Consider the following 22,325-nt stretch of genomic DNA (forward strand, 5'->3'; position numbering starts at 1 on the left):
TTTGATTACAGCCTGTGTTAGACGGTAGGGAGTGGGGGTTGAATACAGTGCGTGCTCGATGGAACAGGAGAGGGGGTTGATTACGTGTGTTGGATGGATGAGGAGAGGGGGATGTTTACAGTGTGTGTTGGTTGGAAGGGTAGATGGAGTTGATTACAGAGTATGTTGGATGGAAGGGGAGAGGAGCCAGATTACAGCAGGTGTTTGATAGAAGGAGAGGGGGTTGATTACAGTGCGTGTTGGATGGAACGGGAGAGGAGGTTGCTTACAGCTTGTGTTGGTTGGAATAGGAGAGGGGGTTGATTACAGTGTGTGTTGGATGGAAGGGGAGAGGGAGTTGGTTACAGTGTGCCTTGGATGGATGAGGAGAGGGGGGTTGATTAAAGTGGGTGTTGGAAGGGAGGGGAGAGGGGGTAGATTAAAGTGTGTTGGCAGTGGAATGGGAGAGGGGATTGATTACATGTGTCTTGGATGGAAGGGGAATGGGGGCTGATTACAGTGCGTGCTTGATGCAAGGGGAGAGGGGGTTGATTACAGTGTGTGTTGGATGGAAGGAGAGAGGGGTTTGATTACACTGTGTCTTGGATGGAAGTGGAGAGGGGGTTTGATTACAGCCTGTGTTGGACGGTAGGGAATGGGGGTTGATTACAGTGCGTGATCGATGGAACGGCTGAGGGGGTTGATTATGTGTGTTGGATAGAACATGAGAGCGGGTTGATTACAGTGTGTTGGATGGAACAGGAGTGGGAGTTGATTACAGTGTGTGTTTGACGGAAGGGGAGGGGGGTTGATTACAGCGTGTGCTGGATGGAATGGGCGAAGGGGTTGATTACAGCGCATATGTTGGATGGATGAGGAGAGGGGGATGATTACAGTGTGTGTTGGACGGAAAGGGAGAGGGAATTGGTTACAGTATGTCTTCAATGGATGAGGAGAGCGGGGTTGATTAAAGTGCATGTCGGAAGGGAGGGGAGAGGGGGTAGATTATAGTGTGTCGGCAGTGGAATGGGAGAGGGGGTTGATTACAGTGTCTTGGATGGAAGGAGAATGGGGGCTGATTACAGTGTGTTTGATGCAAGTGGAGAGGGGGTTGATTACAGTGTGTGTTCGATGGAACTGGAAAGGAGGTTGCTTATAGCTTATGTTGGATGGAATAGGAGAGGGGGTTGGTTACAGATTGTGTTTGATGGAATGGGAGTGGGGTTTAATTGCTTGTGTTGCATGGAATGGGAGAGAGGAGAGAATAGAGTACATGTTCGATGGAATGGGAGAGGGGTAGATCACAGTGTGTCTTGGATGGAACGGGAGAGGGGGTTGACTACAGTGCATGTTCCATGGAACATGAGTAGGGGTTTATTACAGGTTGTATTGAATGGAATCGGAGAGGGGGTTGGTTACAGATTGTGTTTGATGCAATGGGAGTGGGGTTTAATTACAGCTTGTGTTGCATGAAATGGGAGAGAGAGGAGAATTCAGTACATGTTTGATGTAAAGGGAGAGGGGGTTTGATTACAGTGTGTGTTGGATGGAAGGGGGGAAGGGGTTGATTACAGTGTGTGTTGGATGTAAGGGGGGAAGGGGTTGATTACAGTGTGTGTTGGATGGAAGGGGAGAGGGAGCTGATTACAGATTGTGTTTGACGGAATTGGAGAGCGAGTTAATTACAGCTTGTGTTGCATGAAATGGGAGAGGGGGTAGAATAGAGTACATGTTCGATGGAATGGGAGAGGGGGTAGATCACAGTGTCTTGGATGGAACGGGAGAGGGGGTTGACTACAGTGCGTGTTCCGTGGAACATGAGAGGGGGTTTACTACAGGTTGTATTGGATGGAATCTGAGAGAGGGTTGGTTACAGATTGTGTTTGATGCAATGGGAGTGGGGTTTAATTACAGCTTGTGTTGCATGGAATGGGAGAGAGAGGAGAATTGAGTACATGTTCGATGTAAAGGGAGAGGGGGTTTGATTACAGCGTGTGTTGGATGGAAGGGGAGAAGGGGTTGATTACAGTGTGTGTTGGATGTAAGGGGGGAAGGGGTTGATTACAGTGTGTGTTAGATGGAAGGGGAGAGGGAGCTGATTACAGATTGTGTTTGACGGAATTGGAGAGCGAGTTAATTACAGCTTGTGTTGCATGGAATGGGAGAGGGGGTAGAATAGAGTGCATGTTTGATGGAATGGGAGAGGGGTTGATCACAGTGTGTGTTGGATGGAACGAGAGAGGGGGTTGATTACAGAGTGTGTTGGATGGAAGGGGAGAAAGGGCTGATAACAGCTAGTGTTCGATGGAACAGGAGAGGGGGTTGATTACAGTGTGTGTTCGATGGAACCGGAGATGGGTTGCTTACAACATGTGTTGGATGGAAGGGGAGAGGGATTTGATTACAGAGTGTGTGTTTGATGGAAGGGGAGAGGGGGTTGTTTACAGAGTGTATTCAATGGAAGGGGAGAGGGGGTTGATAACAACTTGTGTTCGATGGAACGGGAGAGGGGTTGATTACAGCTTGTGTTGCATGGCATGGGAGAGGGGGTTTGATTACAGTGTGCGTTGTATGGAATGGGGAGAAAAGGCTGATAACAGCTTGTGTTCGATGGAACAGGAGAGGGGGTTGATTACAATGTGTGTTGGATGGAACGTGAGAGCGGGTTGATTATAGCCTGTGTTGGACGGAAGGGGAATGGGGGTTGATTACAGTGCGTGTTTGATGGAACGGAAGAGGGGGTTGATTACAACATGTGTTGGATGGAAGGAGAGCGCGGGTTGATTACAGATTGTGTTCGATGGAAGGGAAGAGGAGGAAGATTACAGTGTGTTTTGGACGGAATGGGAGAGGGGGCTGATTACAAAGTTGCTCGATGGGAGGAGAGAGAGGTTGATTTCAGTGTGTGTTGATGGGAAGGGAGAGGGGTTTGATTACCATGTGTGTTGGATATGTCCTGCCAGATGTGTACAGGTTTTCACAGTGCATCAGGATCCTACCAGGTGTGTACAGGGTTTCACAGCATATCAGGATCCTGCCAGGTGTTTAGGGATTTCACAGTGCATCAGGATCCTGCCAGGTGTTTAGGGATTTCCCAATGCATCAGGATCCTGCCAGGTGTTTAGGGATTTCACAGTGCATCAGGATCCTGCCAGGTGTTTAGGGATTTCACAGTGCATCAGGATCCTGCCAGGTGTGTATGGGGTTTCACAGTGCATCAGGATCCTGCCAGGTGTGTACGGGGTTTCACAGTGGATCAGGATCCTGCCAGATGTGTACGGGGATTCACAGGGAATCTGGGTCCTGAAGTGTGTGCAACACTACACAAGTTATAGCAATCTTCATATTTATAGGAAACATCTGAAATTGCGTGAATTGAAACCTTAGGCAGACGCATCGAGGATTCATGACAAATCCAAAGTACATTCAATCTTGTTTTTCCAGCCTTTGGAGTTCTGATCCCCAGATTCTGCCAATCGCTAAACAAATGTTTCTCACAAGTGAAATCAATGGTTTGAAATCTCCATTTCATCATTTACCTTTCAGGTGACTGGGTATTTCGGATACTTCTGGCTTCAAGTTCATATAAACAAATGAATCAGAACCTGTAATTCATGAAATCAGATGTGTAATATCACAGTAAGATCTGCAGTATTTTGAATCTGAAATTAAATTCACTGTGTGATTTTACCGTACCAAGTTTCTGTATTTCTTTCAGTATTTTATCCAACTTTGGTACCCCATGGTGCATTTTCACAAAGGATTCCCACATCGCCCTTCTGGCCCTAGAACCTTTCTCCATCACCAGATTTAGGAGCAGGTTGGAACTGTCTGACCGGTTTCCCTTCTTCACGAGCTCAGTGACTTTCTGTGAAAAATAACAATGAAAATATTGAGGAGCGGAGTGAAAGATAATCACTGAGAATGAGAAGGAAAGGATCTGCTCAGTGATGGGATTTCCCTGCTGTTTTGAGCACAGGGAGCAGTCACTGGGACAGGTCATGATCCATGGTGAACATCGGTGAATATTCTGCAAATATTGTCATTCAGAAAATAAACGCTGAAACAGAAATCAGAGTTACATTTCAAGGAAAGTGAGGAAAAAGAATCTGCAACAATGTGATTAATTTTCTCTGTCCTTCAGTGTCCAACATGGCATCAGATTACTGATTGATGATATGATTCACTTGTTGCTCACACTTTGTGATTTGTTCATAAATAAAACAGCAGCAAATCAGAGCTCAGGAGACAGGGAAGGGGTGACTCTGAACGAAGAAAACCAGCAAGAAAACTGAGAAGTTACCATTGACCAATCAAAGCAATTACTGTTGATTTATTGGTCAGACAAATCGGCCAATAGTAACAGTGAGGAAAATCCAACCAATTCAATCACATCCCTCAGTAATTAAAACATCTCAATGTGCCACAGTTTTCACAGACATGAAATCAGATGATGAACCCAATATAAAGCAGGATAAATTAGCATAAGGGCTCAAAACAGGAATAGTATGTTTTAAGGTGCAGAGGGAGGTAGTTAGGCAGATTTTCATAGAGTGGGGAATAAAACAACTGAATGCTTAGCCACGAGTGATGGTGTGGAGGATTAAGTGCACAAGAGACTAGCATCACAGTGACAGAAAATTTCAGTGGCACAGGAGAGTTGCAGAGCTGGAGGAGGTTACAGATTGGGGAGGGTTAAGGCCAAAAAGTATCGTTAAACAGGAGGATGGAAATTTTAAACTGGAGGATTCAAAGACTAGGAGTCATTTTAGGTGAACAAACAGAAGTGTAACATCTGAACAAGACATGGGGAGGATTGGGGGACAAACAGAATTTTGGATTTCCTCAAGATTAGAGGTGATGGAAGGTCATCCAGGAGCTAACAAATGTTTGTATGGGGGTTCAGCAGTGGATGAGCTGATGCGGGGTTGGAGAAAGGTAATGTTTCAAAGGTACAAGCAGATTATCTTTGTGATGCGGAGTACATGGCTTGGGAGTTCAACTCGAGGTTTCATTGGGAGATGATGGATAGTCTGATTCAACCTCCAACCGTGGCTGAAAAGGGGCATGAAATGACGTGGTGAGGAGGCAGTCACTGGAATTTTCTGGCCCTGTTGGTGTCAGATGTCATGGCTGGGGGGGGAGCATCATGGCTAGAAAGCCAAAAGTTGGTTTTACGCCGTCCTGAAACCAGCATACGATCATCTGCTCCATCAGTCAGTGGCCCGCTGCGTTTCTTGCTGCTGCACGTCAGGAACATCATTTTAATACACTTGCATGGAATTATCAGCCCTGCTCGGCAGAATAATTCCCCCACGTCAAACTTACTGCCCATGTTGATGCGACTTCCGATCCACTTATTTCTCACACTTACTTCCCATTGTCACACTTCTGATTCACTCAGAAATAAAACAGCAGTGAATCATAACTCAGGGGCAGGGAAGGTTCTGAACTGAGAAAACCAGCATGCTTCACGACTGCCTTTAAAAGGCATGCACCTGGTATGCTGAACTTCAAGGGGAACTCTGAGGTTCACAACCCTTGCGCAGCACTCACGTGTACCACTCATAGGAATTCACGATAGAGCATTCACGGGGGGCACAGGCAAGGGCTGGCTTTTAGTGCGGTGCTGGGCCAAGGGCTCCAATGCGGGTCAGACTGAGGGCAGTGGGGGTGGAAGGCAAGGCAGCACAGACTGAAGGAAACACCTAAGCACTTGCCAGGTGGGGTAGAGGGCAAGGCAAAGCAGGGCAGACAGACTGAAGGAAATACTCAGAGCACATGTGGTGGTGGGTTGGCTTGGCGGAGGGGAGGGGGGATGGGTGGTGGGGTGGGGGGGTGGTGGTGTGTGGTCAGGAAATGAGGGATATGGCCACATATTTCAAAAAGCTTGTCAAATAAGAGCATTCAGCTGCAGCTAAAACCATTCAGCTGCAGCTCCATTGACATAATAGGAGTCAGGCCTCTGAAACTTTTCTGCCCACACAAGCAACGCAAAAGTGACACCCAATGCTGCATAACTGTTCACCCCTTGGGTGCAGACTACAAATTAATGTGAGTTTTAGAGGCCAGCAGGACAATGGCTGACTGGACAAGTTGTCCAATCCCAATGCAAAAGGTGCCATGACACAGTCACTGGTGAAGGTGCTCTCAGCACCTTGCGATGTCTTTATTTAGGTTTGGACCAGTATCCATTGTGCCTCAAGCTAACAGTGCAGCCTTGCAGTGTAGGTTAGGAGAAAGCCTCCACCTGATCTGAGAGCACAGCCTGCAATCCAATGTCCAAAGCTGCTGCCAATTGGTCAAGTGAAGTGGGGCAAAGGTGGATGGGGTTTTGGATAGCCAATGAGTGCATTAAACACTGGCCAGCACTTTCTTGCCTGAGTGAAGGGGCCTTCAGACTTAAACAAGAGAGGTTTCTTAGTACAACCATGCTAACCCACTTGTCTCTCGCTTTTATCCTGCAGGAGGATGACGTTAGGATCAGGGAGCCTGGCGATTTCGTGGTATACCTCATGGTTTAGAGACCAGAGAAGAATAGGGCGCTTGGCTCAGTAAAGGTGGAACACCTCCCTCGAGGTGAAGGGGTGTCAGGGCCTGCTGCGCACTCGGCTGAAGAACCACAGCGAGCCATGTGCGGGATCTCGCAAGCCTCTACACATGTGTATCTCAGAAGTCACAGATGTCATCTTTGGGAAGGTACAGAACTTTGTGCATTTTTCCTGGGGTCAGGAAAGCCAGGAAGCAAGAGCACTGGGATTTGCACAGATCTCACCTTTTCCACAAGTGCACTCATATGGCAATTCGATCTCCATGGCAACAAGCAGTCAAGTATGTTAACTGCAGGGCCTTCCACTTGCTGAATGTTTAGCTGGTGTGCGACCACCACAAACACATCTTATAAGTCCGCGCACGATTCCCAGGCGGCGTGTACAACTCCTACATCCTGAGCAGGTCTCAGATCCCTGACTTCGTCAGAGAGGCGGCAGGGTTGGCTCCTCGCGGGCCTCTCTCCCCCTCACTCACCCGCCTCTCACCTTCTCCCCCTTACTCACCTCCCTCTCCTCCTCATTCACCCGCCTCTCCCCCTCCCTCAGCCCCCTCTCCCCCTCCCTCAGCCCCCTCACTCGCCCCCCTCACCTTCTCCACCTCAATCACCTCCCTCTCCCCCTCCCTCAGCCCCCTCACTCGCCCCCTCACCTTCTCCACCTCACTCACCTCCCTCTCCCCCTCTCTCAGCCCCCTCTCCCCCTCCCCCTCACTCAGCCCCCTCTCCCCCATCCTCTTCCCCCCCTCTCCCCCTCACTCAGCCCCCTCTCCCCCATCCTCTTCCCCCCTCTCCCCCTCACTCAGCCCCCTCTTCCCCTCACTCGCCCCCCTCTCCCCCGTACTCGTCCCCCACTCGCACCCCTCTCGACCCTCCCCTCACTCGTCCCTGCCCTCTCGCCCCCCTCCCCCTCTCGCCCCCCCATTCCCTCGCCCCCTCACTTGACCCCTCCTCCTCACTCGACCCTCTCCCACGCCCCCTCTCCCTCACTCGCTCCCTCCCTCTCGCCACCTCCCCCTCACCCCCTCCCCCTGCCTCTCCCTCTTGCCCCTCACCCCCTCCCCACTCCCCTCTCCCTCACTCGCTCCCTCCCTCTCTCACCCCCCCCCCTTGCCCCCTTCCCCCTCACTCACCCCCCTCTCCCTCACTCGCTCCCTCCCTCTCGCCCCCTCCCCCTCACTTGCACCTCTCTCGACCCCTCACTCGCCCACTCCCCCCGCCCCCTCCCCATCGCCCCCGCCCCCTCCTCCTCCCCCTCACTCGCCTCCTCTCTCGCCCCCTCTCCCTCACTCGCTCCCTCCCTCTCTCTCGCCTCCTCCCCCTCCCCCCTCCCCCTCCCTCTTGCCCCCTCCCCCCTCACTCGCCCCTCTCTCTCTCACTCACCCCCTCTCCCTCTACTCTCTCTCTCACCCTCTGCCACTCATTCACCCCGTCTTTCTCTCTCTCTCGCCCTCTGCCACTCACTCACCCCCTCGCTCTCTCGCCCTCTGCCACTCACTCACCCCCTCTCTCTCTCGCCCTCTGCCACTCACTCACCCCCTCTCTCTCTCGCCCTCTGCCACTCACTCACCCCCTCTCTCTCTCGCCCTCTGCCACTCACTCACCCCCCCTCGCCCTCTGCCACTCACTCACCCCCTTTCTCTCTCTCTCTCGCCCTCTGCCACCCACTCACCCCCTCTCTCTCTCGCCCTCTGCCACTCACTCACCCCCTCTCCCTCTCGCCCTCTGCCACTCACTCATCCCCTTTCTCTCTCTCTCGCCCTCTGCCACTCACTCATCCCCTTTCTCTCTCTCTCGCCCTCTGCCACTCACTCACCCCCCCTCACCCTCTGCCACTCACTCACCCCCTTTCTCTCTCTCTCGCCCTCTGCCACCCACTCACCCCCTCTCTCTCTCGCCCTCTGCCACTCACTCACCCCCTCTCTCTCTCGCCCTCTGCCACTCACTCACCCCCTTTCTCTCTCTCTTGCCCTCTGCCACTCACTCATCCCCTTTCTCTCTCTGTCGTCCTCTGCCACTCACTCATCCCCTTTCTCTCTCTCTCGTCCTCTGCCACTCACTCACCCCCTTTCTCTCTCTCGTCCTCTGCCACTCACTCACCCCCTTTCTCTCTCTCTCGCCCTCTGCCACTCACTCACCCCCTCTCTCTCTCTCGCCCTCTGCCACTCACTCACCCCCTCTCTCTCTCGCCCACTGCCACTCACTCACCCCTCTCTCTCTCTCTCCCTCTGCCACTCACTCACCCCCCTCTCTCTCTCTCTCCCTCTGCCACTCTCACCCCCTCTCTCTCTCTCCCTCTGCCACTCACTCACCCCCTCTATCTCTCCCTCTGCCACTCACTCACCCCCTCTCTCTCTCTCTCTCTCCCTCTGCCACTCACTCACCCCCTTTCTCCCTCTCCCTCTGCCACTCACTCACCCCCTTTCTCCCTCCCCAACTCACACACCCACTCTCTCCTTCTCCCACTGTCTCCCAGCAATTAATTAGTGATTCCCCTGTCTGTTTTGTGAGATGAAAATAATCTAAACTGATCCCTTGTCCCTCCCACTTACCCGATGTTCATGTCCATTGAAAATCCTCTCGTATGTTAACAATGAGCTGACTCCATCCACCCCTTCTTCAATCGCCTGTTCCAGTCTGTCCCTGTAGAATTTTGTCAAGTGGAACAGCTGGTAATCGTTGCACTTTTTCAAGAATTCAGTGATAGTGGAGCTCGGATCTGTGAACACAAATGAAGTTGAAACACATGAACAACTTTCTACCCAGTCCGATTTCATTTCTTTCATAATAAGCAATCAATGTCCACTGTGAACCACGTTATTAAGCACCATCTTAAAGCTATACAAACCACATATGCTACATTCCATTGACCTGTATAGTACTTCTTAAAAAAAAAGCAACAAACTTGTCAAGCATGACTTACTTTCAGCTTATCAATTGCAACCTCCTGCATCATCTCTGCATCTCCAAATGTTCACTAATTTGACTTTAAAATACAGATACCAAGGCCTAGATTTCTGCCCCTAGGTTGGCTCTGCAAAACCTCCGTTGAAAACATCTGCCTGAGCTTCCGATTTTCTGTCCGGGGGTTTGGGGGGTGGGGGGGGGGGGGGACTAGGAAAGGAGTTGAGGGAGGAGACCTGGGAAGAAATGAGGAGGCTGCCAGGTGCGGAGGTGGGATGGGCACAAGGCCTGTCTTGAGGCTCTGGCACTGTGTCCAAAGATTTTTAAAAATCAAACATGTAACATTGCTCCAGCCTTTACCCCTTTACCCACTCACCACTTACACGCTACCCATGCCTCTTCCCTGCCATCTCATGACCCTCACATGCCCTATGGCCTCTCATGCCCAATGCCAAGGTATTCCCTCCAAAAAATCCCTATGGCTCCTCATGCCCCCCATGTCGATGTATGCTAACCCCAAACAACCCCTATGACCTCCCATGCCAAGGTATGACCCCCCACGGCCCTTTATAGCCCCTAATCCAACTTAGTGCCAACTCATGTCAACCCATGCCCACCACCTACTACCCCTTGCCTTAAAACCTACCATGCCATGTCAACTATCATGCAGAGATGGGATACAACTTTATTTTAAGTGTTTATTGCTAACTTCACTTTCATTCATAAAAAGCCATGAACAACATTTAAATTATTTCAACTAAATAAAGCCTTATGAAACTAAATAAAGCCTTAAATTAACAAATATTTCATTACATACGTACAGGCATACATATTAGGAGCAGGAATAAGCTATTCCTATTTTGAGCTTGCTCCACGAATCTATGAGATCACAGAGGATCTGACTGTGGCCTTAACACCAATTTCCCACCAACCTCCGATACTGTTTGAATCCCTTGTCAAATAAGAATCTATCTAACTAAGCCTTGCAATTATTCAATGACCCTACCTCCACTGCTATCTGGGCAAAAGAGTTCCACAGACTCACGGCCCTCATAAAAAAATATATATTTTTATCTCGATCTTAAATGGGAAAGCCATTATTTTTAAAATATGTCCCTAAGTTCAAGTTTCTCCGACAAGATGAAACACTTTTCAACATCCACCCTGTCAATTCCCCTCAGGAACTCATGTGTTTCAATAAGATCACTTCTCCCTCATTCTTCTAAACTCCAACGGATATAGGGCCAACCTGTCCAACCATTCCTCATAAAATAACCACTTTATCCCAGGAATCAGTTGAGTGAAGTTTCTCTGAAATGCTTCAAATGCTATTATGTTCTTTCTTGAATAAGGAGACCAAAATGTACAGGGTACTCTAGATGTGGCCCCTGTAGCAAATCATACCTACTTTGATATTCCACCCTGGTCTACTCCTCCATCAACCCCTACACCTCCATCCCCACCCCCGGCACCTTCCCATGCAACCGCAGTAGATGCAACACCTGCCCCTTCACTTCCCCTCTCCTCACCGTCCAAGGACCCAAACACTCCTTTCAAGTGAAGCAGCATTTCATTTGCACTTCCCTCAATTTAGTCTACTGCATTTGATGCTCCTAATGTGGTCTCCTCTACATTGGAGAGACCAAATGTAGACCGGGTGACCGCTTTGCAGAACACCTTCGGTCTGTCTGCAAGCATTACCCAGACCTCCCTGTCACTTGCCATTTTAACACTCCACCCTCCTCTCATGCCCACATGTCCATCCTTGGCCAGCTGCATTGTTCCAGTGAAGCTCAACGCAAACTGGTGGAACAGCACCTCATCTTCCGACCAGGACTTTACAGTCTTCTGGACTGAATATTGAGTTCAACAATTTTACATCATGAACTCTCTCCTCCATCCCCACCCCCTTTCCGATCCCCCCCTTTTTTCCAATCATTTATATAAATTTTTCTTTTCCCACCTATTTCCATTATTTTTAAATGTATTTCCATCCATTGTTTTATCTCTACCATTTAGCCTTTTTCAATTCCTTCCCCACAGTCCACCCCACTAGGGCTATCTGTACCTTGCTTGTCCTGCTTTCTACCCTTAATTAGGACTTTCCTTAGATAATATCACCACATTCAACACCTCTTTGTCCTTTTGTCTGTGACATCTTTTGATTATCTCCACCCATCACTGGCCCTCTATCCAGCTCTACTTGCACCCCCCTCCCACCTTAAACCAGCTTATATTTCACCTCTCTTCTATTTTTACTTAGTTCTGTTGAAGGGTCATTTGGACTCGAAACGTTAACTTTGTTCCTCTCCGGAGATGCTGCCAGACTTCCTGAGTTTTTCCAGGTATTTTTGTTTTCGTTTTGGATTTCCAGCATCTGCAGTTTTTTGCTTTTATCTTAGTGTTTCATTGACTGCCATTTCTCTTCAAGCAATGCCTACCTTGAAGAAGTATTGCTCTTCTCTCCAACAGGATTTTCGTATCTGTCTTTTGCCTTGTTCACCTTCATTGCTTTCCATTTCTCTCCAGGTGTTTGACAAGGTGTTTACTAAAACCCGCTTTCACAGCCATATTTCCTTCCTCAGTGACGGTCTCCGTCTCCAACTTACCCCACGAGGATTTCAACTGAAATTCCATCCCTCATGTTTCAAACCCACCCAGGATTACAGGTATCGCCAGGACATACAACGCTCCTCGGACTGCTGTTCTCATCGCATGCTGAGATCCATACTCAGTGCCATGCGCCACCATATGAACACACTCGACCTCTCCCTCCTGCAGCACCACCGCACCCTTTTTCAAAGCTGCGCGTGCCCCCGGTTTCATTTTATTCTTTGTCTCATCCGACGCCTCAACAAGAAACTTTGTCTCTTTCTTTCAGGTGCAAAAGAACGCAAGCTCCAACAACTCATCTACACCAACACCCATCTAGGACCCTCCACCCCTGCCTGTCCCTCTGTCCCCATCCCGTCTTCCAATCCCAAGCCCGGCCGTGTATTCACCATACCCCCGACCTTCCCCTCTCCGATGCTGATCGTTCAGTGCTGAGCAAAGGACTTAGTTTCATACCCTTACGCCCTCATCTCAATGAATTTCGGGCTTGGCATGATGTTGAACTCTTCTTCTGCCGCATTCGTCTCCGTGCTCACTTCTTTGGGCAGCAGTCCTCTCCCCATTCAATGGATCCTTTTACCCGCCTCCAGTATTCTCCCTCCACCTGGACCCCTCCCTCTGGATTCTTACCTTCTCTTGATTTTTTCATTGAGAACTGTCGACGTGACATTAGTTGTCTCAATTTTTCTGCTCCTCTCACCCACTCTAACCTGTCTCTCTCTGAACTTGCTGCACTCCGTTCTCTCCGGTCCAACCCTGAAATTGTCATCAAACCCGCTGACAAGGGTGGTGCTGTTGTTGTCTGGCACACTGACTTCTACCTCGTAGAGGCTGACCGTCAAATCGAAGACATTACCTCCTACCTCCCCCTGGACCATGACCCCACCACTGAACATTAAGCCATTGTTTCCAGGACTGTTACTGACCTCATCTCCTCTGGAGATTTTCCTCCCACAGCTTCCAACGTGATAGTCTCCCAACCTCAGACCTCCTACCCAAAATCCACAAACAGGACTGACCCGGCAGATCGATCGTGACAGCCTGTTCCTGCCCCACGGAACTCATTTCTTGCTATCTTGACACCATTCACTCTCCTCTTGTCCAGTCCCTTCCCACCTACATCCGTGATTCCTCTGACACCCTACATCATATCAACAATTTCCAGTTCCCTGGCCCCAACCACCTCCTCTTCACCATGGACGTCCAATCCCTCTACACCTCCATCCCCCACCGGGATGGGCTGATGGCTCTCCACTTCTTCCTCGAACAGAGGCCCAAACAATCCCCATCCACCACTACTCTCCTCCGTCTGGCTGAACTTGTTCTCACACTGAACATTTTTTCATTAAACTCCTCTCACTTCCTCCAAATAAAAGGTGTGGCTATGGGTACCCGCATGGGCCCCAGCTATACCTGTCTCTTTATGGGTATGTGGAACATTCCTTGTTCCAGGCCTACTTCAGCCCCCTTCCACAACTCTTTCTCCGGCACATTGATGATTACTTCAGCGCTGCTTCATGCTCTCGTCTGGACCTGGAAAAATTTATTAATTTTGCTTCCAATTTCCACCCCTCCATCATTTTCACATGGTACATCTCTGACACTTGCCTTCCGTTCTTGACCTCTCTGTCTCAATTTCTGGTGATAGACTGTCCACCAATATCCATTACAAGCCTACCGACTCCCACAGCTACCTCGACTACAGCTCCTCAAACCCCGCTTCCTGTAAGGACTCCATCCCATTCTCTCAGTTCCTTCGCCTCCGTCGCATCTGTTCTGATGATGCCACTTTGAAAAGCAGTTCCTCTGACATCTCTTCCTTCTTCCTTAACCAAGGTTTTCCACCCACGGTGGTTGACAGTGCGCTCAATCGTGACCGGCCCATCTCCCGCGCATCCGCCCTCACACCTTCCTCTCCCTCCCAGAAACACGATAGGGTCCCCTTTGTCCTCACTTATCACCCCACCAGCCTCCGCATTCAAAGGGATCATCCTCCGCCATTTCCGCCAACTCCAGCATGATGCCACCACCAAACACATCTTTCCTTCACCCCCCCGGCGGCATTCCGCAGGGATCCTTCCCTCCAGGACACTCTGGTCCACTCCTCCATCACCTCCCACAGCACCTTCCCATGCAACCGCAGAAGGTGCAACACCTGCCCCTTTACTTCCCCTCGCCTCACCATCCAAGGGCCCAAACAGTCCTTTCAAGTGAAGCAGCATTTCAATTGCACTTCCCTCAATTTAGTCTACTGAATTTTTGCTCCCAATGTGGTTTCCTCTACATTGGAGAGACCAAACGCAAACTGGGTGACCGCTTTGCAGAACACCTTCGGTCTGTCCGCAAGCATTACCCAGACCTCCCTGTCGCTTGCCATTTCAACACTCCATCCTACTCTCATGCCCACATGTCCTTGGCCTGCTGCATTGTTCCAGTGAAGCTCAACGCAAACTGGAGGAACAGCACCTTATCTTCCGACTAGTCACTTTACAGCCTTCCGGACTGAATATTGAGTTCAACAATTTTAGATCATGAACTCTCTCCTCCATCCCCACCCCCTTTCCGATCCCCCCTCCTTTTTTTCCAATAATTTATACAGATCTTTCTTTTCCCACGTATTACCATTATTTTTAAATGCATTTCCATCCATTGTTTTATCTCTACCTTTTAGCCTTTTTCAATTCCTTCACCCCACCCCCACTAGGGCTATCTGTACCTTGCTTGTCCTGCTTTCTACCCTTAATTAGCACATTCCTTAGATAATATCACCACCTTCAACACCTCTTTGTCCTTTTGTCTGTGACATCTTTTGGTTATCTCCAAATATCACTGGCTCTACTTGTTCCACCCCCACTTCAACCAGCTTGTATTTCACCTCTCTTATATTTTTACTTAGTTGTGTTGAAGGGTCATTTGGAATCAGAACGTTAACTGTGCTCCTCTCCGCAGATGCTGCCAGACTTCCTGAGTTTTTCCAGGTATTTTTGTTTTTGTTTGGATTTCCAGCATCCGCAGTTTTTTTACTTTTATCTTTGATATTCCATTCCCCTTGCAAAAAAACAACATTCAATTTGCTTTCCTAATCTCTTGCTATACCTGCATACTCATGTTTTGTGATTTATGTACGAGGACATGCAGATCCCTCTGTATTTCATGGTTCTGCAATCTCTCTCCATTTAAATAATATATTGCTTTTCTATTCTTCCTACCAAAGTAGACATGTTCACATTTTCCCACACTATACCCCATCTGCCACATTCTGGCCCACTCATTTAATCTATCTATATCCCTTTGCAGACTCTTTATATTCTCCTCACAACTTATTTTCCTACCTATCTTTGGGTCAGCAAATTTAGTAACCATACATTTGGTCCCATCATCCAAGTCATTGATATGGATTGTAAACATTTGAGTCCTCAGCACTGATCCCGTGGCACTCATTACATCTTGCTAATCAAATAATGACCCCTTTCTGCCCACACTTTGTTTCCTGTCAGTCAACCAATCCTTTAACCATGTTAATTTGTTACTCCCTACACCATGGGCTCTTATTTTGCATAGTAACCTTTAATTTGGCACCTTGTCAAATGCCTTCTGTAGATCTAAGTAAACCACATCCATAGGTTCCGTTATCCAAATTGCTTGTTACTTCCTCAAAGAACTCTAATAAATTAGTCAAATATGATTTGCCTTTCACAAAACCATGTTAACTCTGACTGATTACACTGAGATTTTAAGTGCCTTGCTATATCCTCCTTAATAATAGATTCCAAAATTTCCCCTATGACAGATGTTAAGTTAACTGGCCTGTAGTTTCCTGCTTTCTCCCTCCTTTCTTGAATATAGGAGTTACATTCTCCTTTTTTCAAACCATTGGGACCTTTCCAGAATTTAGAGAACTCTGAGAAATTACAACAAATGCATGTACTATTTCATCAGTCATTTCTTTCAATACCCTAGGATGAATTCCATCAGTTTCTGGAGACTTGTCAGCTTTTAGTTCTAATAATTTTTTCAGTGCCCTTTCCCTGGTGATTGTAATTGTTTTACATTCCTCCTTATCTTTCACCACTTCATTAACAATTACTTCTAGAGTGTTATCTGTATGCTCTTTAGTGAAGATAGGTGCAAATATCTGTGCAATTCAACTGATATTTCCTTATTTTCCAATAGTAATTCCCCAGGCTCGTTCTCTAGAGGAACTATGCTCACCTTAGAGCCGCCTGATCTGGAAGGGAGACTCCGGCCTGTGTGAGACAGAGACGAAGTGAGTATATATAGGAATTTGGTTCAAAGTGGGAATTCAGAGCATCGGGGGAAAGAGGTGCTTTAGGTAAGGTTTACTGCAAGAAGTGTGACTTAGCATAGAGTGCTGGCAGTTGGGTAATTAAGGGAATTAGGGAAGAAAGGGAAAGAGTGCCCTTTTGCTTTCTGCTTTCTAACTTTCTCAGCCTTCAGGAAATGGCTGTACTCTGCTACAGGAGAAGCAGCTAGTTATTTGGTGAGTATCTGGTAAGTGACTAAGGTTTAATCTATTCCTAAAGTTCAAAATAGTCTAGCAACTGATGGTAAGGTTAAGAAAATATATAAAAACACAAGTAAAATATATAATTGAACAAAATAGTTAAATAGTTAATTAGAACACATTAAGGATGTCAGGACAGGTGATGTGTAACAACTGCAGTATGTGGGGGCTCCTGGATGCCAGTTTGATCCAGGGCAAACACGTCTGCAGTGTTTGAAGTTTGAGTAGCTGTGTCCTAGCATTTGAGCTGGAGGCTGAACTCTAGAAACTGCCATGCATCAGGGAAAGGAAAAGTTACCTGGATTATTTGTACCAGGAGGCAGTCACACCTCCTAGGATAGGCTCTACTGATTTGGTCAGTGGCCAGGGACAGGAGAGTGTGACTACGAGTGAGGCAAGTAAAGGGACTCGGGGGCAGGAGCACAGGAGCCTCAGCCTTTACAATTGTCCAACAGGTTTGAGGTTTTTCAGCTTCTTTGGATAAGAGTAGGGGCTGTAGGATGTATAAACTAACTGCTCATGGCACTGTGGTACAGGAGGCCATTCAAGGAGGGGGAGCAAAAGGGAATGTAGTGGTAGTTAGGGATAGTATAGTCAGAGGGATGAACAACATTCTCTGCAGCAAAGAACGTGAGTCCAGATGGTTGTGTTGGCTGGCTGGTCCGGGGTTTGTGACATCTGCTCAAGGCTGGAGAGGAACTTGCAGTGGAGAGGGGAGGACCCAGTTGCCATGGTCCATATAGGTACCAATGACATAGGTTCTGCACAGTCAGTATGAGGAACTAGGCACCAAATTAAGAAGCACAACCTCAAAGGTCATAACCTCTGGATTATTACCTGAGCCACGAGCAAATCGGCAAAGGACAAGTCAGATTAAGGAGACAATGCATGACTCAAAGGCTGATGTGGGAGAAGCGGTTCCAGTTTGTGGGACACTGGCACTAAAACTGGGAAAAGTGGGACCTGTAACATTGGCACGGTCTAAACCGTGCTGGGACTGTAGTTCTTGCGAGCTGCACAACTAGGGAAGCAGAGTTTTAAAATAAATATTAGGGTCAAGGGATCAAAGAGCAGAGATGAGGCAAAAGAGAAAGGTATTATTACGGGAAATGAGAAACAGGCCATGACAGGAAGGGATAGAGAGTACAAATCTAACAGTAAATCAACAGGTGAAACTCGAGGTTATAAAAAGAATAAAAGGATGAAACTAACTAAAAGTTCTGCATCTGAATGTATGTAGCATTCGAAACAAAACAGATGAACTGAAAGCACCGACAGAAATAAATAATTACAATTTGATAGCCATTACAGAGACGTGGCTGCAGGACAACATGGATTAGAACATGAATATTGAAGGGTACATGATATTTAGGAAGGACAGGAGGCAAGGAAAAGGTATAGGGGTGGCTCTGTTAGTTAATGATGGCATTGTCACAAAGAGCCAGATGACCTAAGTTTAGGAAACCAGGATGTGGAAACGGTTTGGGTAGAGATGGGAAATTGTAAAGGGGAGAATCACTTGTAGGCGTTGTGTACAAGCCCCCTAACAGTAACCACATGGTAGGGTGGAGCATAAAGAAAGAAATAATTGGAGCTTGTCAGGAAGGCATGGCGATAATCATGTGAGATTTAAATTTACATATAGACTGGAAAAGTGAGATGGGCAAAGTTAACCTAAATGAGGAATACAATGAATGTTTTCAGGATAGATTCTTAGAACAGCATGTTCTGGAGCCAACCAGAAAGCAGGCTAGACTAGGGTGGAATGAGGTTTCCAATAGTAATTTTAAAAATAAATAAAACATTTTAATCATAATCTTTTTATGTCCTTGATCATGTGACTGAGTCACATGTAGGGACATGTTTCCCTTATTTTTAAAATCTTTATTTTTGATTGCAAAATTCTTCAGCTCCTTGAAACAGCTCTGCGCCTTCAGAGAGCTTTCAGTGCACACTCCCCACACACCCCTAATTATAACTCGGCGTAACTGAATGGGCTTTGAGTGGGGTAAAATCTAAGCCGGACAGATTTTAAAGCTCGCGCTCCTCCCGCCCCAACCCTGGCAGCACGGAGGTCCTCAGTGCGCATTTCACTCTGGTTGGCCATTAATTGACCACCCAGCGTGAAATCGAGGTCGGGGCCCGATTGCGGACAGTGGTCCGTTTCACAGCCGCGCCCAGGCCCGCCTGCTACCCCCGCCCAACAGAGGGAAAATCCTGCCCTATGTTTTCAAACTTAAATAAGGCCAATTATAAGGGCATGAAAGCTGAGCTGGCTGAAGTAAATTGGCAAACTAGGTTAAAGGATAGGTCAATAGAGATGGAGTGGCTAATATTTAAGGGGATATTTCAGAATACACAGAATGCATTCCAACGAGTAAGAAAAATTCCAAGAGACCAGCACACCATCCCTAGTTAATGAGAAAGGTTAAAAGTAACATCAAACTTGAAGAAAAAATATATAATTGTGCAAAGACAAGTGGCAGGTCAGAAAATTGGGCTGAATACAAGGAACAGTAAAGAATAATAAAAACACTAATAAGGAGGGAAAAATTAGAGTATGAGAGAAATCTAGCCAAAAATATAAAAACAGATAGTAAGTTTCTATAAATATTTAAAAGAGAAACGATTAACAAATTGACCACTGGTCATTTCGAAAATGAGACTGGAGAATTGATAATGGAAAACAAGGAGATGGTAGGTGAATTAAGCAGGTATTTTGCATCATTTTTCACTATATAGGTTACAAATAATATCCCAGAAGCAGCTATAATCAGGAAATGGAAGTGGGGGAGGAAGTCAGGAAAATTACAGTCACCAGAGAAGTAGCACTGAGTCAATTGTTGGAGCTACAGGCTGACAAGAGCCCGGGTCTGGACGGACTTCACCCTAAGGTCTTAAAATATGCGTTGAGTGAGATAGTTGAAATATAGGTTTTAATTTTCCAAAACCCTCTCAATTCGGGGAAGGTCCCATTAAATTGGAAAATAGCAATTGTAAATCCATTATTCAAAAAGGGAGGGAGACAGGAAGCAGGAAACTACAGGCCAGATAGCTGAACATCTGTCTTAGGGAAAATGTTAGAAGCTATTATTAAAGATGTTATAGCAGGGCACTTGGATAAGCTCAAGGTCATCAGGTAGAATCAACATGGTTTTATGAAAGGGAAATTGTGCTTAACCAACTTATGGGAGTTCCTGGAGGAAGTAACATGTGCTTTGGATGAAGGGGAACCAGTGGATGTACTGCACTTAGATTTCCGGAAGGCATTTTGATAAAGTGCCACATCAAAAGGTATTGCGAAAAATAAAAACTCATGGTATAGCGGGTAACATATTGGCATGGATAGAAGATTAGCTGGCTAACAGGAAATACAGAGTAGGCACAATTGGGTCTTTTTTAGGCAGGCAAGATGTTACGAGTGGTGTGCCACAGGGATCAGTGCAGGAACCTCAACTGTTTACAATTTATAGAAATGATTTGGGGAACACATTGAAGGGGTGGTCGCCAAATGTGCTGATGACACAAATGTTGGTCAGAAAGCAAGTTCTCAAAAGGACATAAGGAGGCTATAAAAATATATAGATAGGTTAATTGAGTGGGCAAAGATCTGGCAAATGGAGTACAATGTGGGAAAATGTGAAATTGTCCATTTTGCAAAAAAGAACAAAAGAGAAGCATATTATCTAAATGGTGAGAGATTGCACAGCTCCGAGGTGTAGAGGGATCTGGTTGTCCTAGTGCATGAATCACAAAAAGCTAGTATTCAGGTACAGCAAGTAATTGGGAAAGCTAATAGAATGTTATCAGTTATTGCGATGGGAAATGAATATGAACGTAGGGAGGTTATGCTTCAGTTTTACAGGGTACTAGTGAGACCACATTTGGAATACTGTGTACAGTATTGGTCACCTTATTTAAGGAAGGATGTAAATGTGTTGGAAGCAGTTCAGAAAAGGTTTACCAGACTAGTACCTTGAGTGGGTGGGTTGTCTTATAAGGAAGGGCTGGACAGACTAGGCTTGTATTCGCTGGAGTTTAGAAGAGTAAGAGGTTACTTGACATATAAGATCCTGAGGGGCCTTGACAGGGTGGATGTGGAGAGGATGTTTCCTCTTGTGGGAGAATCCAGAGCTAGGGGTCACTGTTTAAAAATAAGGGGTTGCCCATTTAAATCAAAGATGAGGCAAAATCTTTTCACTCAGAGGGTCTTGAGCCTTTGGAACACTCTTCCTAAAAAGGTGGTGGAAGCAGAATCTTTGAATATCTTTAAGGCAGAGGTAGATAGATTCTGTAAGCAGAGGGGCGGGGGGGGTGATAGTTTATCAGATGTATGTGGGATACAGATTTTAAGTTGCTAGTAGATCAGCCATGATCTTATTAAATGGTGGAACAGGTTCAAGGGGCTGAATGGCCTACTCCTGCCCCTTGTTTGCATGTATGTTCTTTTGTGTTCTTTTTCATTTTAAATACCCGTAGAAACTCTTACTAGCTGGTTCTATATGCCTAGCCAGTTTTCTCTCATGCTCTAATTTATCGTTCATATTTTTAAAGTCATTCTTTGCTGCTTTCAATATTCTATCCAATCTTCTGACCTGCCACCAATCTTCATGGAATTGAACACTTCTTCTTTCAATTTGATACTATCTTTAACTTCCTTCATTAGGCACAGATGGTGCATCCTTTCATTTCTTTCACTGGAATGTACTTTTGCTAAATGTTATGAAATATCTCCTTAAATGTCTGCCACTGCGTCTCTACTGACCTATTCCTTAAGCTAATTTCCCAGTTCACTTAGCCAGCTCTGTCTTCAAACTCATAATTTCCTTGATTTAAGTTTCAAGAAACGAGTCTTAGATCTACTCTTCTCTCCCTCAAACTGAATGTGAAATTCAATCACATTATGCTCATTGCTCCCTATGGCTGCCTTTACTATGAGGTTATTAATTAATCCTTCCTTGTTGCACATTACCAGATCGAGAACAGCCTCCTCTCTGGTTGACTCGAAAATGTGCTGTTCTAAAAAACTGTCCCAAAACAACACACATTATGAATTCATCTTTGCCAATTTGATGTATATATAAATTAAAATCATACATGGTTATCACTGTAGCTTTCTCACAATTATCTCTTCCTGTATACCCCATTCTACAGTGTGGTTACTATTATGGGCACTATAAACTATTCCCACAAAAGACTTCTTATCTTTGCTATTTCTTATCTCTACCCAAACTGATTATACATCTTATTTCGATCTAACGTTTTATCTCCACCTTTTAGCCCATTTAGATCCCTTACCCCTGCCCCACCCCCACTAGGGCTGTCACTTGTTTGTCTTACTTTCTATCCTTAATGTCACCATTAGCACATTCCTTAGATAATATCACCACCGTCAACACCCCTTCGTCCTTTTGTCGATAACATATTTGGCAATCTCTCCTTTGCCTCCACCTATCACTGGCCCTTTATCTGCCTCTACCTGTCCCACCCCCCTCAACCAGCTTATATTTCACCTCATTTCTATTTTTCCTCGGTTCTGTTGAAGAGTCATACGGACTCGAAACTTTAACTATGTTCCTCTCCACAGATGCTGTCAGACCTGCTGAGTTTTTCCAGCTATTTTTGTTTTTCTTTCAGATTTCCAACATCTGCAGTATTTTGCTTTTATCTGATGATACATCTTGATCTTTAGAACTAAGGTCATCTTTTTCTATTGTACTAATGCTATCCATAATTAACAGAGCTACCTCTCCACAT

The 22,325-nt window shown here is 46.6% G+C and overlaps 1 protein-coding gene across 4 annotated transcripts in view; it reads right to left on the reverse strand.

Annotated features, from left to right (window-relative positions):
• The window catches only part of LOC121269363 (NACHT, LRR and PYD domains-containing protein 3-like), a 112,368-nt gene that overhangs the window by 80,117 nt on the left and 9,926 nt on the right, over positions 1 to 22,325 (reverse strand). For 3 of the 4 annotated variants that reach the window (XM_041173942.1, XM_041173943.1, XM_041173941.1), the window contains exons 4-6: positions 9,079 to 9,245; positions 3,676 to 3,847; positions 3,519 to 3,584 (exon numbers count right to left, since the gene is read on the reverse strand). In XM_041173942.1, the coding sequence (XP_041029876.1) occupies positions 3,519 to 3,584; positions 3,676 to 3,847; positions 9,079 to 9,245 (405 nt within the window). Of the gene's footprint in view, positions 1 to 3,518; positions 3,585 to 3,675; positions 3,848 to 9,078; positions 9,246 to 16,255; positions 16,286 to 22,325 lie in introns of those variants that run through there. The other variant, XM_041173944.1, reaches the window with a different exon arrangement.

The sequence above is a fragment of the Carcharodon carcharias genome, chromosome 24 (genome assembly GCF_017639515.1).
Source record: "Carcharodon carcharias isolate sCarCar2 chromosome 24, sCarCar2.pri, whole genome shotgun sequence".
In the NCBI taxonomy this organism is placed as follows: Eukaryota; Metazoa; Chordata; class Chondrichthyes; order Lamniformes; family Lamnidae; genus Carcharodon; species Carcharodon carcharias.